Genomic DNA, 17,676 nt, shown 5'->3' on the forward strand with positions numbered 1-17,676 from the left:
CCGGCTTGCACTACACTTTTAGTATAGTGACAGTCTTATGGGGCGAATTGGGCCAGAGGGCAGGGTCCAGGAAGCAAATCAGTGTGGCACCCCCCATAAAGCGCTAACATTGCTACCTGCCGGTATGTTATTTACTTTAGGGGGTGCACCAGTTTAGTCAGGCCTAGGGCAGCACAAAACCTAAATACACCACTGGGCGAGCCTAAAGCATTTTGCACAGCTAGCGGTGATTAAGAATAATTGTTCTGTTACTTGCAAACATCCATAACCACGAACACATACATGTCAGCAAATTATTTTTTGGATGCTTCAGTAATTTTTTTTTAGCAAATGTAGCCCATAATCTCTAGTCTGCAGAGTGTTGTGATGGAACCAAAAAGGGAGCTTGCTCTAGAGACAGATTGCAGTAAGCGGAGTTATTCTGCAGAGCTCAGTGAGGAGAGCTGATTAAAGGGAAGGGGGTTCCCCCCCAGCTCACATGAACAGAGCCTAGGCCAGTGATGACTAACCTTTGCACCCCAGATGTTTTGTAACTACATTTCCAATGATGCTCAACTACACTACAGAGTGCATGAGCATTATGGGAAATGTAGTTGCAAAACATCCGGGGTGCCAAGGTTCACCACCACTGGCCTAGGCTGTCCAGCAGGAGATCCCTCTCCTGTCATTTTGTTTCCGGGAAAACTTGTCACAGGTGATTTCATGCTGATAGCAGAGGAACAAGGCAGCAGAAAGAAATTGCACTTGGGGATTGATTTAAAGAGTGCAAAATCTAATTCAGTTCTGCAAAGAAACTATCCGCTTCCAGGCTTTTTTTTTTTTTTTTTTGTCAAAGCTTAATTGAACAAGCTGAGGTTAGAAACTGACTACAATGCACAGCTGCACCAGATTTGCACTCCAGTTTTAGTAAATCAATCCCTTACTGGTTTCAATTGAGACAAGTACACCCTGAGGGATATGCTCTGTTCATATATCAGGTCTGCTATTGCAAGTACCAAGTGACCCTGTATAGTTTAAGCTGGGTGTGGAACAGCTTGTGTTTACATTTTCTCTTTACATCCATTTTAATTTGTAAAGAGGTTCATAATGAATTCAATGCTTTCTACAGGTGGACCGGTACCTCCTGAAAAATGGACGCCACATCATATTACTTGCTGAAGGCCGTCTAGTAAATTTAGGGTGTGCGATGGGTCACCCTAGCTTCGTCATGAGCAATTCCTTCACTAACCAGGTCATGGCGCAGATTGAACTGTGGACCAACACTGACAAATATCCTGTAGGAGTGTACTTCCTGCCCAAAAAGGTAGGTTCCAAAGAGGGCCATGTCCATAGAGGCAACTTGGAAATCTGCAGAACGCTTAGTTATTGTCTTTGTTTAGTGAGAATTGTTAATGACTTTAAATAGCACTGTTCTGTATACTTGGTTCCCATCATGCCCCAACACACAAGCTGAATTTATTTTTTTTTCTTTTTTGTGTTTTTAAAGAGAAGGCACTCCTAGTCTTCATCTGCCAGAATTATGTTGCTTGACCATATCTTGCCTTAATACAGCCAAATCCCTGATCGGAGATTGGCTGTCTTTATCCACACCGACCGTTGCCATTAAATGTCAAACTTAGAGGAGCTTCAGTTCCCCCTCCCCCATAGCTTAATCTGTTCCCACAGTGCTGTAAATTTTTTAGGATTTAAGGGGGAAAAAATCTCCAATTGTTTTAATTTTTTTTTTTATTTTGTTTAGACTGCTACTATTCATCTAGAACCTGGAAGCGCATGGTCCTTTATTGCAACTCCTAGTAGGAATTAAAATACTGTAGCTGCTGACCTTTTTTTAGGACACTTACCTGTCCAGGGATCCAGCACTGTCCTCGCCTGATCTCGTTATCCACTGGGCTTCAGATCCCTAGTGTTGGCATCTTTTTAACTCAAGCCCCATACACACACGCAGATCGTCGTCATACAAACATCGGCGGACGAAAGATCTGCCGATTGTACGCGTGTTAGTATGGTGCCTCCGACAGATGTCTGCACACAATCCGCGGACAAGAGTCTTTCTTGCAAACATGAAAATTTTTGTCTGCAGACACCAGAACGGACGATTGTTCGCCTGTCAGTACAGAAATCAGCCGACAGACCGCAGATTTGCAAGACTGGGCATGCTCAGAAAATAAAAAACACAGGGAAAGTTAACCATTACATGACATCACTTCTGCAGTCCGCTGAAGTCTGCGGACGAAATTCTTGTGCTGTCTTTGCACTTTTCAACAGACACCGACATCCCGGGGAGAAAAGACGAACATTTGTATGACGACGATCTGCGTGTGTGTATGGGGCTTCAGACTGTAAAGGCTAGGGGCTTCATAATGTGCGTGCCGTAGCCGAGCTGCACTTTGTGAATGGTCCTGCAGTTTTCTGGGACCTGTGATGTGCCCTAGAAGGGTTCAAAAGGGGGGGGGGTTAACTTTCCAGCCCCCCAAAACCCCCCCCCCCCCCAAACTGACCAATAGTAATAGGGGGGAGCAGACAAGCGAAACTTCCACTTTTGGAGTTTCCCCTCTAAGCCCCTGTTCACATCGGGCCGATGTCACATTTCAAATCGCATTCCAAATCAAAGCCTTTTGCCCGCAACGGAACCATCCCAATTGGTGCAACGCTGACTTTACGGTACTGCACTGATTCCCAAAAGTAGTTTCTGCACTACTTTTGTTGACTTTGGGGGTTTTTTAATAAACATCTGTGCATGAAGCTGCAGATGTCTGTCAAATCGCCCTCGAATTCTCACTAATATGCTGAACTCACACTATTTCAAACCCGCCCTAAAGAATGAGTTCACTTTTTGAAGAGGTTTTTGGTGTAGATAGGAAGTTACTTTCACATCTTACAAAACACCTAATCTTAATGAGTAAATGTAGGGATTTAGTCACACCATATGGCCATACCGTGCTTAAACAACCACTGCGTCAAACCCCATTTTCAGTGGGTCCTACGCTATCAATAAAATGAAAAGATAAATTTCACCTCTTAACCATGGGAGATGGGTTAAGAGAAATGAATTAATAAGAAGTGGGATTTATCTTTCATTATATTCCTAATGTAGGACCCACTGAAAATAAGTTACTACAAAAGGGCTGAATTCAAAGACACCCCTATAATCGGTTAAAAAATGATGCAGCGGGCTAGTCCATTTTGCTAAAATTTCATTGCAGCAACTCAATAGTACTCAGTAGTTTAGTATGGCCCCCATGTGCTTGTATGCATGCCTGACAACGTCTAAGGATTTCATCCCGATAACTGACAGTAGAGTGCCATTGTCTAGCTTGTAGAGGTCTGTGCATCCCTCCATGTATATGCCTTCCCAAACCATCACTGACCCACCACCAAACCAGTCATGCTGAACAATTTTACAGGCAGCATAACATTCTTTACTGCTTCTCCGGACCCTTTTATGTCTGTTACATGTGCTCAGGGTGGACCTGCTCTCATCTGAAAAGCACAGGGTGCTATTGGCAGACCTGCCAATTCTGGTGTTCAGTGGCAAATGCCAAGCTTCACGGTGCTGGGCACTTGGCACAGGGCCCATTAGAGGACGTCGGGCCCTCAGGCCACCCTCATGAAGTCTATTTCTGAAAGTTTAGTCAGACATTAACTCCGGTGGTCTGCTGAAGGTAATGTCGTAGGGCTCTGGCAGTGCTCCTCCTGTTCCTCCTTGCGTAATGAGCAGAGACCGGTCCTGCTGATGGGTTAGACTTTCTACGACCCTGCCCAGCTTTTAGAGTAACTGCCTGTCTCCTGGAATCTCCTCCATGCACTTTGAGACACAGCAAACCCTCTGGCAATGGAATGTAGTGATGTGCCATCCTGGAGGACTTGGACTGGCTGTGCAACATCTATAGAGTCCAGGTATTGCCTCATGCTACCAGTAGTGACACTGACCCTAAACAAATGCAAAACTAGTGAAAAACAGTTAGAAAAAAATGAGTTGGGGAAAAGTCAGTGGTCTTAACATGTAAAACCGTTCCTGTATGTACATTACTGATCCTTACCTGATTGTGTGGTAAGATTAGCTTAGCACTTGATGTAAGAGGAACACCTTTAGCCATCGGCCACAAACTGACACCTCATTAGTGGTACAACTGTGCCTGAATGCTTAACCGGTTGCTGACCGCCACAAGTACATATACTGCGGCGGTCAGCCCCGGCCAGGCAAAGTGACGTACCGGTACGTCACTAGCCTGGGAGCCAATAGCAGAGGCACGCTCCCGCCTCGGCTCGTTCACGGACACCTCCGTGCGTGTGACCGGTGGGCCCGATGTCCGCCGGTCACTCGCGAGCGTCCACAGTGAAGGGAGAAAGCCAGGCGGCTAGTGTAAACAAAGCCGCCCGTCATTCTTGCCTGTGTAAAAGCACTGATCTAACGGTCCTGCTATGTAGGACCGTTGATCTGTACTTTTACACACACAGCCACATCCCTGCACAGTAAGAAGCACGCCCCTAGGGACACAGTCACTGCATCTCTAATAAAGTTAACCCCTTCCCTGCCAGTGTCATTTTTACAGTAACTGTGCATATGTATAGCACTGATTACTGTAGTAATGTCACTGGTACCCTCAAAAGTGTCAAATGTCAGTCAAGGGTCCAATCTGTCTGCCGCAATGTCGCAGTCCCGCAAAAAAAATCGCAGATATCCGCCATTACTCGTTACAAAAAAAAAACAAAAATGACAAATCTTTCCTTTAGTTAGTAAACGCAATAACTTTTGCGCAAACCAATCAAAATATGCTTATTGTGATTTTTTTTTTTTTTTTAGCAGAAAACAAATTGGCCAAAAATTTAAATTTAGATTTTTACTTTTTTTTTTTTTTTTTTTTTTTTTTCGGGAATTTCATATAAAAAAAAATGTGAAAAATATTGTTGGTTTTTGCAAAATTGTCGCTTTTTTTGATTTATAGCGCATGATCAAAAAATCGCACAGGTGATCAAATACCACCAAAAGAAAGCTGTTTTGTGGGGGGAAAAAAAGGACGTCAAATTCGTTTAGGTACAACGTCGCACGACCGCGCAATTGTCCATTAAAATCATGCAGTGCTGAATCGCAAAATGCCCCCTGGTCAGGAAGGGGGTAAAATCTTCCGGGGCTTAAGTGGTTAAGGTGTGATACTAGTTGTAAAACCTACGAGGTGATACAACATGGTGGTTTCAATTCTTGGATTACACAGCAGACTTGGAATGATCATGTGTCGCTGTTCCCAACAGGGAGCCTAGAACTACCTAATCTGACCTTCTAACTAGGCATGCCTTGGCAATTATTGGTCAACTTGTACATTTTCTAACACCAAAGGCAGCGGAGCTTTAGGTTGTCAAGTGTTGGTTTTCATTCTGTGAGCTGACTTTCTACAATATTTGCTATGGCTGATGGGAATTTTAATATTTGAACCTCATATATATATATATATATATATATATATATATCTCTATCCTCTTAATTATTGACTCCCCACAAACTTTTTACGTTGCCACCAAGGGAAAAGCTAAGCAGTCTCTAATGTCTGACAGTCTTCTGCTGCAGGATCCCTGCTAGCTCCTCCCTTCTGCTGAGTGCCCCCAGAGCAAAGCAGCTTGCTCTGCATGCCCATTCACAAAGAGCTGTGGCTCAGTCCCGCCTCCTCTCCTCATTGGTTCACTGGCTGTGAATGACATCAGTTTGTGCTGATGCTTCCTGCTGCTGTCTCTGCCAATGAGTCCCTGGAGAGCCAAGGCTCTCGTGTGCATCCCTGGATTGCGATTGGGCTCAGGTAAGTATTGGGGGCGCTGCTGCACACAAGGTTTTTTTACCTTCATGCTTAGAATGCATGAAGGTAACAAACTTGAGCCTTTAATGCTATGTTGCAGTGAAGTCTGGATCTGAGCACCATTGTTTGTTTGCATCCCATTTTTTAAAAACCAGGTGTTTGAACACATTCAAGCATACATGTTCATAAATACTCACAAAAGAATGAAAAGTTGCAAAGAATGAAAAGTTGCGATGTAGAAAACAAATAGGCAATTACAGCTACATAGAGCTCCCTTACTTAGCTTGAGGCATTCAGGAGAATTTCGTACCCAAGAGTTGGTTATGTTGGAGAGTCTGTTATAAAACAGTTAAGGCTCGAGTCATAGAAGCTTGGAACAAATTGAGCACAGATGGTTAACTTGACTATAAAGCCTCGTACACACGATTATCTGATAGGTGGCACTACTTGTTTGGATAGCTTGTTCAGGAATTGCTAGAGGGAAAGCTATTTAACCACTTCCTATGATGTCCTTGGGTTGAAGTGGTGATATCTGGATGATGCCTGAAGCTACAGGCATCATTCAGATATCTTGTTTTTAGCCGGCGATTCCCTCTAATGTAAGCCATCCTAGCGACTATTTAGCCGCTGGATTGCTTTTACAGGCAGAGGGAGGGAATGTCTCATGCTTTCCTCTGGGGTCTTATTGACCCCAGATCTCTCCATAAAGAGGACCTGTCATTCCCTTATTCCTATTACAAGGGATGTTTACATTTCTTGTAAAAGGAATAAACATGATCAAACAGAAATTAAAGGGACAGTGTAAAAATAAAATGCAAATTTTAAAGTGCCCCATCCCTTCATGCTCGCACGCAGAAGAGAACACATACGAAGGTTGCGCCCGCATATGTAAACGCCATTTGCACCACATGTGAGGTATTCGCTGCAAATGTTAGATCGAGAGCAATACTAGCACTAGTCCGACCCACTTCTAACTCTAAACTGGTAACCTGTACCAAAGTTGGTGCCATTTCACACATGTGCACAATTTTAAAGCGTGACATGCTGGGTATCTACTTGGCATAACCTTTTTAAATTTTACCCAAAATTGGTTTCCATTTTGTTTTTCTTCAAATGTATTGATTTTAGAAAAGACACACAACTGGATTATTAGTCGCAGCCGCTTGGTACAGCATGGTTTAAAAGAACCAGAACTGATGTTGGAATACAAAATGAAGGATCTTTTGTTGCTAGAACTGTTCGAATTGACCTGAGTGGAAAGTAGTTAAAATAAAAATGGGACCAAGGCATATGCACAGCTGGCTATGTTGCTGCCCATTGGCTCAGGGTTGCTGTCTGATACTGAAGTCATGTTACTGGTAGGCCTTTTATGTTAGAAACTTGGGGCACAAAATGGCATTCTGTCCCGCTGTAAATCGTGTAAATGTGAGGTCTTGCCCTTACAAATTTCTGTAGCCCTTTTAACAAAAACTTTATGTATATCCTAATCAATTCCTTTTTTTGCAGCTTGATGAAGCAGTGGCAGCTGCCCATCTCGATAAACTAGGAGTGAAACTGACTAAGCTTTCAGACAAGCAAGCCAAGTATCTCGGTCTAGAAAAGGAGGGACCCTTCAAACCTGATCACTACCGATATTGAGAACCTTCTACAAAAAGCCAAAGATGACCTAGCGGAGAGATCGCAGTCACCATCCATGTACCATTTCCTTATCATCCCAAACGGTTTACCTCTGCAAGCAACCCTGATCAGGAAACCTTGTGGTTCTATAGTCTCCTAACGAGCACACCTTGTTTCGAAGACTGTACCTCCAATGTGCCTGGTTTTTTTTGTACCTGGATGTGTGAGAAAGTTACATGTGAATCCGTAATCCTGTCTTATTGCTTTCTTATATCAAGAAATCAGAATTTTACACTTCAGATGCCTGTCTAAGATTTGTGGATTTGTCTTGGAAGCACTTAAGATGTATAAAACGCCTTTTTGTTATAGTGCCTTGGTTTTTGTCTGCTATATTTAGATATTCAGGGTGTTGATTGCTGTGTGTTTTTTTTTTTTTTTTCTCTTCCCTAGAAAAATTAACCTTGCTCCTTTTTCATACATCTGCATGATAACACACCTAAAAGGATCTTCCATCCCACACAAGTCAGGAAACTACATTTCCATCTTTTTGCTTTTAAGCCCAGTTTATGCCATTTTTAGCTTGGTTGCATTCCCTCATGGTGTGTGTGTGTGTGTGTGTGTGTGTGTGTGTGTTTTTTCCATTTGGTTTTACAATCAATCAAAAAAAAAATCTACCCTGACACTGTCCGTGCGAGTCCTTTATCTGGGGATGATCCTCGACTCTGCAACTTCTGAAGCTGGTGTTAGGGAAGGAAGACCCTCACCAGAGCAAAGGGTGGTCCGGTTGCTGATGGAGACTGATCAGTCCTCCTCCTTGCGGACCTGCATGAGGGCTCTGGGTCTGATGGTTTTCAACCTTCTAAGCAGTCCTGTTTGCTCAGTCTCTCACGAGACATTTGCAGAAGGAGATTGACAAAATGGAACATGGGTCCTCGGTCATTGGACCTAATGATTCGGTTGAGCCATCTGACAAATTTGGCTTTGTGGCTCCAGTCAGCTGTCCTGTGCCAGGGCACGTCCTTCCTGCCGGTTTTTGGACTGCTGTCACCACGGATCAAATCTGTCAGAGTGGAGTGCTGGGAAAGCTCTGTGCCCAGGGGTCTTGGACGACAGAGTCTTCCTTGCCGATCAATATTCTGGAGCTGAGAGCGATCAAGCTCTGCCTGCTTCGCTGGACTGGTCGGCTACACGTCTCTTCGGTTCGCGTCCAGTCGGACAATGCCACGACTGTGGCTTACATCAATCATCAGGGGGGCATCAGGAGTGCCCTGGCGGCCAAGGAGGTGGCTGAGATTCTGGTGTGGGCAGAACACAATGTTCTGGCTCTCTCCAGTCCACATCCCGGGTGTGGAGAATTGGCAGGCGGATTACCTGAGTCGTCAGGTGTTTGATCAAGGAGAATGGTCCCTTCATCCAGGTGTTTCATCTCCTGTGTGCCCAGTGGGGGACTCTGAGGTAGATCTTTGAGTCGAGACTCGACAGGAAAGTTCAGAGGTTTGTGGCCAGGTCTTGGGATCTTCTGGCCGATTCCACAGGCGCTCTGGTGGCTTGGAGTCAGGATTGCCTGATCTATGCCTTCCCTCCACTCGTTCTCCTGAGATTGCACCAGACTGGCCTCAGCGGTGCTGGTGCGCAGAGCTGCTAAAAATTGGTTGTGGCTCCTCCATAGCGTCTTCCTCTGCAGGAAGATCTACTATCTCCAAAGACTGACCTTCCATCCTGCTTCATGGTTGCTGGCTTTAACGCCTTGGCTGTTGAAAGCAAGGTGTTAAGGGATAGAGGTCTCTTATTCGGTGATTCCTACCCTTTTTTTTTTTTTTGAAGGCCAGGAAGTCTACGTCTAGGAAGATTATCATCGTATTTGGAAATCGTACAATTTCATGGTGTGAATCACTGCCGCTGCACCCTCGCTTATTCTCTTTAGCTAGGCTTTTGGCCTTACAAAAAGGGGTTGAGCAGTGCTTGGCGTGGGGAACTACCAAGGGCCTTGGCTATTTACTTCCAACGTCTGTTGGCTACTCATAGTAGTTTGCTTCGCACCTTCATTCAGGGGGTGCGTCATATGGCCCCTCTGAGGAGATCATGTTGCCTCCATGGGATCTCAATCTGGTTTTTGGCTTTCTTCAAAAGCCTCCTTTTTGAGAATATTAGGGAGATTTCTCTTTCTTTTTCACAGAAGGTTGCCTTTCTAGTGGCTATCACCTCTGCCCGCAGAGTCTGAGTTGGTGGCGCTCCTACATAAATTTTGTCTTTTCTTCCTAAAGTGGTGTTTGATTTTTGCCTAAGACATTGTTGCCTTCCTTTATGTCCTAAGCCTAAACATCACAAAGGTTGCCTTGCACTTTCTGGATGTGGTTCAGGCAATAAGGCTTTATCTGATGGTTACTGAGTCCTTCAGGAAGTTGGACTCTTTGTCCTTCTGGACGATCCTTGCAAAGGTTTGGCTGCATCCGCTGCTACCATTTTTGAAATGCATCAGGCAGACTGTTCAGGCTTATTCAATCAAGGGTTAGGTTCCTCCTTTCCCTGTTCTATTAGAGCGCTGAGTTCCTCTTGGGCATTTTGCCAACAGGCCTCTGTTTATAAGTTTGTAAGGCAGCGACTTGGTTGTCTGTGCACACCTTTACAAAATTTTACAAGAGGGATTTGTTGGCTTCTTCGGATGCCTCTTTTGGCTACAAAAGTTTTGCAGGCTCCTGTTTCAGAAGAGAATGGGGGTGTTTTTTTTTTTTTTGGTCTGGGCGAGCTCCTGTTTGGTTGAGCTCCACATTGCCCAGTTGGCTAGGTTTAGCCTCTCGAAGTTGATACTGTCTGGTTGTTTTCCCACTCCTCATGCCTATACTGCTTTGGGATGGGCCCACTCAGCTCATGAAGATGAGGCTGCGTCTGTCGATGGACGATAGAGAAAAAGGATTTTTGTAAGATCTTATAGCAAGATCTTTCTCTGATGTCCATTGACAGATGCAGCACCCACCCCTCTGGGGATGGTTCTTTTTGTCTTCACTGCTTGCAACTGAACTGATGTGTCTGGCTTTGGCAGTGGGGGTTATATGCCTGGAGGGACAGCCCCATTAGAGTGGATGTGGTCTGTAGAGAGCCCTGTGGGCATGGATGGGTTAAAAGCTTTGTACTATACTGCCTAGACTACTCCTGCAGGATGCAGCATAACCCACTCAGCTCATTAGGATCAAGCTGCATCTGTTGATGAACATCAGAGAGAGATTTTATGGTAAGATCTTACAAAAATCTTTTTTTTTTTTTTTTTTTTTCTCCAGTGTGATTGGCAAGCACAGGCCTTGTCAGTAGCTTTCAAACCAGCTGCTGACTGGACTAGGCCTGTAGTTGTGAAAAAAATAACATGAAGGCTGGGTTCATCTTTGTGAACAGACATCACGTGATTCCCACTGCATTGCTGTGCAGATCACATGCAATGCGAATTCAGCCATACAGCCTGTATGACTGAATTCACATCGCATTTGGACCAGAATGGTACAGGACCCTTTTTTTTTTTTTTTTTTTTTTTTGGGGTCCCATCTTAAATTAGATCGTGTGGTTGATCTAATCCCAATTCCTGTACCATTTCACAGTTTGCACTGCAATCTGTGAACTGATCTGGGGGTAAACCTTAACGTTGACACCTGCAGCGGTTCGAGATGGCAGTGGGAACCCCACAGATTTGCAGGGTTTCCTGCATCGCACCAGTGTGAACCCAGCCTAAAGGTCCAGTTCACTTCTAGTCTATTCACATTGTTAATGTTCCTAATGAAGATGATGCTCTTGGACCCATGAGCTGTTTGGTTTCTTTTTTTTTTTTCATTCTTTTATTGGAATAAAAGGGGTTCCTTTCCCTGCAACCACTGTCAGATTTTGAAAGCTGTGCTGGCTCCACCTCCACATGTTGTTCATGCATGGCAGTTTGTGGTTGGAAAAAAAAAAAATTACACATTGCGGCTGCCACCGTGGGAGATTTGGTCTTGCAGTTTTATGGGTGTGTTGAGATTAATGTGCCTATAGTGCAATCACATTGTTTACTGCTCAGATGACAACAGGGTGTAAGTAGTGTGTAAGAAGGAGCCTGACACTGCACCTGTGATATGATTGCAGGTGCAATACTTTGCATTATTTTTTTTTCAATCAGGAGCTTGCAAATTATTTATTGCAGAGGGTGAAGTTTGCTTTGCAGCGCAAAAAAAAAGGTACCGGGCAGTTTTAAGTCACAATGTGTTAGTATAATGACTGTCTTGTCTGAAAACAAAGCCCTCTTGCGGTGTACTGTCTTCAGTTGTATTACTGGCCAAGCTGCATTGATGTCTCCTCTGCATGTGCACTGGAGTCACCATTTACAGTAATGGATTGTCATGGGTATAACACTTTCAATAACTCATGTGCTGGTGACGTCACCGGCTACTTCTAAATGGGGATCGACTGATTATCGGCAACACCGATCTATTGGGGGCCGATATGCACTTTGCCAGATATCAGAATCGGCACCTGAGGTTACTGATATTTAGGGAAAGTGCATGTACCTGAGTGATGCCTGCAGCTAGAGGTATCACCCTGGTATTGGTGGCCATAGCCGACGGCTGACTTGTAATGACAACTGATGTGGCTGAGAAGCCCTGCCCCTTCTCCCTCCTGATTGGCTAACTGACTTTGACAACAGTGGGAGCTAATGGCGCAGCTGCTGTTTCTCAGCCAGAGTACTGATGGCCAAAGGACTCGTGGACATTGCTGGAGAGAGATTGGGCTCAGGTAAATATTAGGGAGTGCTGGGGTGGCTGCTCCACACAGAAGGCTTTTTATCTTAATGCATAAAATGCATTTGTAGCACTGCCCACTAGGGGACTGCTGAGAATTACACTTTCTGGATTCTCCTTGGTCACCCTTAGCAACTGATAGACAAACGGCATTGAAAGTCCTTGGCTCAGTCAATAATCAATCCAGGGGATGTTGGTTTTTGTGTTTTTATTCAGAACTAGGATAGGAAAAGGGATGAGTGGGATACTCCAACTATGTACAAACTTGAAGACAACTAGCTGTAGAATGCTGCAAGGCTGCTGCTTCACTTTACCACTCCAGTGAAGGAAGTTTAACTAGTTGCCAACCACCCTCTTCAGTTATACGGCGGCAGGCAGCCACTCCCAGGCAAATTGCCATAGGTGTACATCGCTTGCGTACACGTGGCTGGGGGGCAAGTGCGCGTTGCTGAAAGTGCGCTCCTGCCCCCGCTCGTCAGCAGGGAAGCTGATGCAGTGGGCAGGCGGCTCTGATTGCCGCCTGACACCTGTGATTGTTTCCCGCTGAGAGAGAATGGTCAGCTGTTGCAAACACAGCTGACCGTTCTTCTCCCTGGAATGATCATAGAGCCCATGTGATCCTTCTATATAGGATCACATGTCTCTATGGTAATTTCAGAAGCCATGCCCCTCACAGTTAGAATCACTCCCCTAGGCTCCCATTTAACCCCTTTGATCACCCATAATGTTAACCCCTTCCCTGCCAGTGTCATAGTAACAGTGCATATTTTTAGCACTGATTACTGTAGTCATGTCACTGGTCCCCCCAAAAATGTCAGTCTGGATCTGTGCGCCGCAATGTTGCAGTCCTGCAAAAAAAATCGCAGATTGCTGCCATTACTATTAAGTAAAAAATAAAAATCACCTAAATCTTTCCTGTGATTAGTAGATGTGATCTTTTGCGCAAACCAAAATATGCTTATTGCGATTTTTTTTTTTTTTTTTAAATGTACAACAGGATATGTAGCAGAAAACAAATTTGGCCTAAAATGTCAAATTTTTAATTTTTTTTTTTGCAGAATGTCATATAGCAGAATGTGAAAAATATTGTTTTGCTTCAAAATTGTCGCTCCTTTTTTTTTTTTTTTTTGTTTATAGTGCAAAAAATAAAAATCGCATAGGTGATCAAATACCACCAAAAAGGACATCAATTTTATTTAGGTAAAGTGTCACACGACTGCGCAATTGTCCGTTAAAGTAACGCAGTGCTGAATTGCAAAACAGCCTGGTCAGGCAGGGGGCAAATCCTTCTGGTCTTAAAGTAGTTAAATGGTTCCTGTTTTAGTCATTCTCTTCAGGGTTCTAACTTGGTATCCCCTTTACTTTCACTGCCTGTCTGTGCTGACACCCGTCCACTGACTATCCACTGGAGTGGTCCCCTTCTTGGGCAGACCCCTTGGCAAGCTTCCCTGTACTCACGGACACTGGGTTTCCAGAGTTGCTCTGCTGTCTACTCCACCAGTCAGCGTTCCTGGACCTCTGGATTCAGCACCACACTTCCTGTCCACAAGGCCGACCGCCTGTCTACACCCTCCACAGCAAATGGAAGGAGAGACAGCTGTCACCCTCCTTCAGGGACCTGGCTTCCCTGCCACATGTGCCCTTGCCTTTCATAGCCTATCCCAGGATGCACCACTGTCGGTGTCAACCCACTGGGACATCCACAAAACCCTGTGTCACTGGTTGGGTTTCCTCCACTGTGCAACAGGCTCCCCTATTGGACACAGTGGGGACACTCCCTCAGACCAGATGAATCACACATGGACAATGCAACAGGCCTGAATAGAAACCGTTCTCCCTGATAAGCAGGCAGAGCAAATATACACTACCTATCTAGGAGGGTGCTACAGAAAAAAATTGATTTTTAATACATACCTGTAAAATCTGTTTATTGAAGTACATCATGGGACACAGACATAATTCATAACATATGGGTTATATAGCCACCTACTGGTGAAGGACAATGGCAACCAATCAGAAAGGATGTTCCCCTATATAACCCCTCCCACATAGGAAGTGCATCAGTTTTGTAGCAAGCAATAAAGGTCCCATAAAAGAAGGGAGGGACCTCTGTGTCCTGTGAGGTACTTCAAGAAGTATTTTACAGGTAGGTATGTATTAAAAATCAATTTTTCTTTTCGTACATCACGGGACACCAAAAATACCAGACTGCAAAAAGGACTACACCGCTGCCTGCAGAACACTGCAGCCAAATGCAGATTCCTCCTGGGTCCCAACATCCACTCGATAGAAAGCAGTGAACGTATGAACCGACGACCAGGTCGCAACCTTGCAAATCTGAGCCATTGAGGCTTGATGGCGAAGTGTCCAAGAGGCACCTACTCCTCTGGAAGAATGTGCCTTTACAGGAAAGGTGGAACCTTCCCTTCTAAATCATACACCTGGGTAATAACCTGGCGAATCCAATGAGAAATCGTAGACTTAAGATGCTGCCAACCCTTTCCTGGTCCCTTCTGGCAGCACAAACAAGAGATCAATCTCACGAATCTGAGCTGATCTTTTTAAGTAAAACTTAAGTGCACGCATTACATCAAGAGAATGCAATAACTTTTCCTCTTATGGAGTATCTGGAAAAAAAGAAGGTAGTATAATGTCCTTATTCAAATGAAAGACGGACATCACCTTGGGCAAAAAATCTGGGTGTGGATGTAGAATCACCCTATCTTGAGGAAAAATCAAGAATGGCTGTTTACAAAAAATGGCTGGTAGTTCCGTTACCCTTCTAGCTGAAGTTATCACAATCAAAAAGACCAGTTTCCCGGTCAGAAGAATCAGGGAAACCTGCCCCATGGGCTCAAAAGGCTGTTTTTGTAAAACTGCTAGCACCAAATTTAAATCCCAAGGACATATCGGTGGCTTCACGTGGAAGCAAACATAACATTCCCGGACGAAGGTCTGAACCAAGGAATGGGAAGCGATCGGTTCTTGGAAGAAAACTGATAAGGCTGAAATTTGCCCTTAATAGTCTTCAGGGCTAATTTCATATCTACCCCTGCTTGAAGGAAAGCTAGAATTCTCCTGATGATATAATTGCGGGGATGCCATTTCCTGGCTTCACACCAGGTAATGTAGGATTTCCAGACCCTGTAATAAATGCACTTCTAGAGACTGGTTTTCTAACATTTTCAGGGTATAAATTGCAGGGCCGGATACACCCTGCTCCTTCAAGATTAAGGCTTCAATAGCCAAGCCGTCAAATTTAGAGACCGTAAAGCAGGGTGGAATATTGGACCTTGAGAGAGTAGGTCTGGACGCAGTGGAAGGGCCCAAGGACTTGTTACTGCCAACCTTTGGATTTGTGCATACCAAACCCTCCTCGGCCATGCCGGAGCTACCAGGTTTACTGGTTTCCCCTCTAGCTGGATCCTGCGCAACAGACACGGTATCAGCTGCACTGGAGGAAAGGCATAAATCAGGGAATACTCTATCCAAAGAGTCACTAAAGCATCCACTCCGACTGGGAGTGGATCCCTGGTCCTTGGCACAAATCTCTTTAATCTTGTTGTTGAACCTGGATGCCAACAGATCTACGTCTGGGACCCCCCAGCGTAGGCAGATTGATTGAAAAATCTTGGAATGTAAGAACCATTCTCCCGGGAAACATCTGTTGACAGCTCAGAAAATCTGCCTCCCAGTTCTCTTTTCCTGGAATAAAAACTGCTGTCAGGCATGGCACAAACATCTCTGCCCAGGACAGAATGATATCCACCTCTTTTTCGGCTGACTGACTCTTTGTGCCTCCTTGATGGTTGATATAAGCCACAGCCGTAGCATTGTCGAATTGCACCCTGACAGGGTGACCCCGAAGTCTGGGCATCCAGTATTTCAAAGCCTGACTGACTGCTCGAATTTCCAGAATGTTGACGGGGAGACCTTTCTCTACCCAAGACCATTTCCCCTGGACAGTGGCTTCCTCCAGAACAGCTCCCCAGCCAGAGAGACTGGCATCTGTAGTCACCACCTTCCAGGTTACTGGAAGAAAGGATTTCCCCTTCTCCAGATTTTTGGTCACCAACCACCAATTCAGACTCTGACGTACTCTTGGTACCAGAGACCTAGACCATACCAGAGACTGAACCTTTCCGGTCCATGTAGACAGAATGTTGTTCTGCTGGGGTCTGGCATGGACTTGATTATAGGGAATTTCCTCAAATGCGGACACCATGTTCCCCAATAACTTCATGCAAAGACGTGCAGAAGGATATCTTAGCCTTACTACGGACCAAACCAGATCCTTCAGGTCTGTGATCTTTCTTGTTTGCAAGAATGCCTTTGCCTGTACTGTGTCCACAAGGAAACACAGATATTCCAGATGCTGGACCGGCTGTAAAGCTGACTTTGCCATGTTCAGAATCCAACCCAGACATTCTAGGAACTGTACTGTCTGGAGGACATTTCGGCTTTGAATCAAAGCCGATCGATCTATAAGTAATAGATTGCCCAGATATCCTATTACAGATATCCCTCGTTACCTTAGAACAGCCAGTACTGGAGCTAGGATCTTTGTGAACACTCTTGGAGCCGTAGCTAACCCGAAGCGTAGGGCCACAAACTAAAAATGATGGTTTTTCACTGCAAAGCGTAGAAACCCATGATGAGCCTGGAATATAGGCATGTGAAGATATGCATCCCTAATGTCTATGGATGCTAGAAATTCCTCTCCCTGAAGGGAGGCTAAGACTGAACGAATTGACTCCATACGGAAAGTACGAACGTTGAAAAACTGATTTAGAGGTTTGAGATCCAGAATAGGTCTCACATCCTCATTTGGTTTGGGGATTATAAACAGGTTTAAGTAAAAACCCCTGAACCTTTCGCTCTCTGGAACCTCCGTTATCACTCTTTGGGCCCCCAGCTGGTCCAACGCCAGAAAGAGAGATCTTCTTTTTAGGGGATCTGGTTAAGCTCTTGTTAACCAACGAAATGGCAGCATCCACAGTGGGTATATTCCATTTCTTAGTAAACTTTTCCTCCATAGGATACAATAGAAAAAAACCTTTTTAGGAGAAACAAAAATCCTATCAGGAGGATCCCAATCATTATACATTACTTGCTCCAAGAGCGGATTATATGGAAAATGTCAGAGGACTATGAGGAGGGCGCAATGAGCCTAGTGAGGAAAAAGAGACTTCAGCCGTCTCTAAGGGAGGAAATTTGTATTCAGACCAGACCATACCATTTCAGTAAGAGACTGAACTAACAATGTCTGGGTTTGAGAGGCTCATAAGGACTCCTGTGACCCTGACTCCCCAAAAATAGAAACCTCAGCTTGACCTTCCATAGGGCCATCATCAGCTACTTCTTCCACATCCTCTGCCCAATCCTGAACTGATTCAGGGGGTGGCTCAAGTGAGGGGGGATCTATCACGTTTCCTCCCTCCTTGTGATGTTGTAATCATGCAAGCAATCTTACCCTTAAGGCTGACTAATGCCAATGACAAATCGTCCTTAGTGAC

General features: G+C 44.8%; 1 protein-coding gene across 2 annotated transcripts in view; it reads left to right on the forward strand.

The window, feature by feature from the left end:
• The window catches only part of AHCY (adenosylhomocysteinase), a 67,229-nt gene that overhangs the window by 26,089 nt on the left and 23,464 nt on the right, over nucleotides 1-17,676 (forward strand). Inside the window, exons 9-10 of one of the 2 annotated variants that reach the window (XR_014225939.1) lie at nucleotides 1,109-1,303; nucleotides 7,293-7,649. Coding sequence is in view for 1 of the 2 variants with exons in the window: in XM_082272951.1 (XP_082129077.1) it covers nucleotides 1,109-1,303; nucleotides 7,293-7,424 (327 nt within the window). In the remaining variant the exon portion in view is untranslated. Of the gene's footprint in view, nucleotides 1-1,108; nucleotides 1,304-7,292; nucleotides 7,769-17,676 lie in introns of those variants that run through there. The other variant, XM_082272951.1, reaches the window with a different exon arrangement.

Source organism: Pelophylax lessonae (assembly GCF_965119305.1).
Source record: "Pelophylax lessonae genome assembly, chromosome: 11".
NCBI classification, from domain to species: domain Eukaryota; kingdom Metazoa; phylum Chordata; class Amphibia; order Anura; family Ranidae; genus Pelophylax; species Pelophylax lessonae.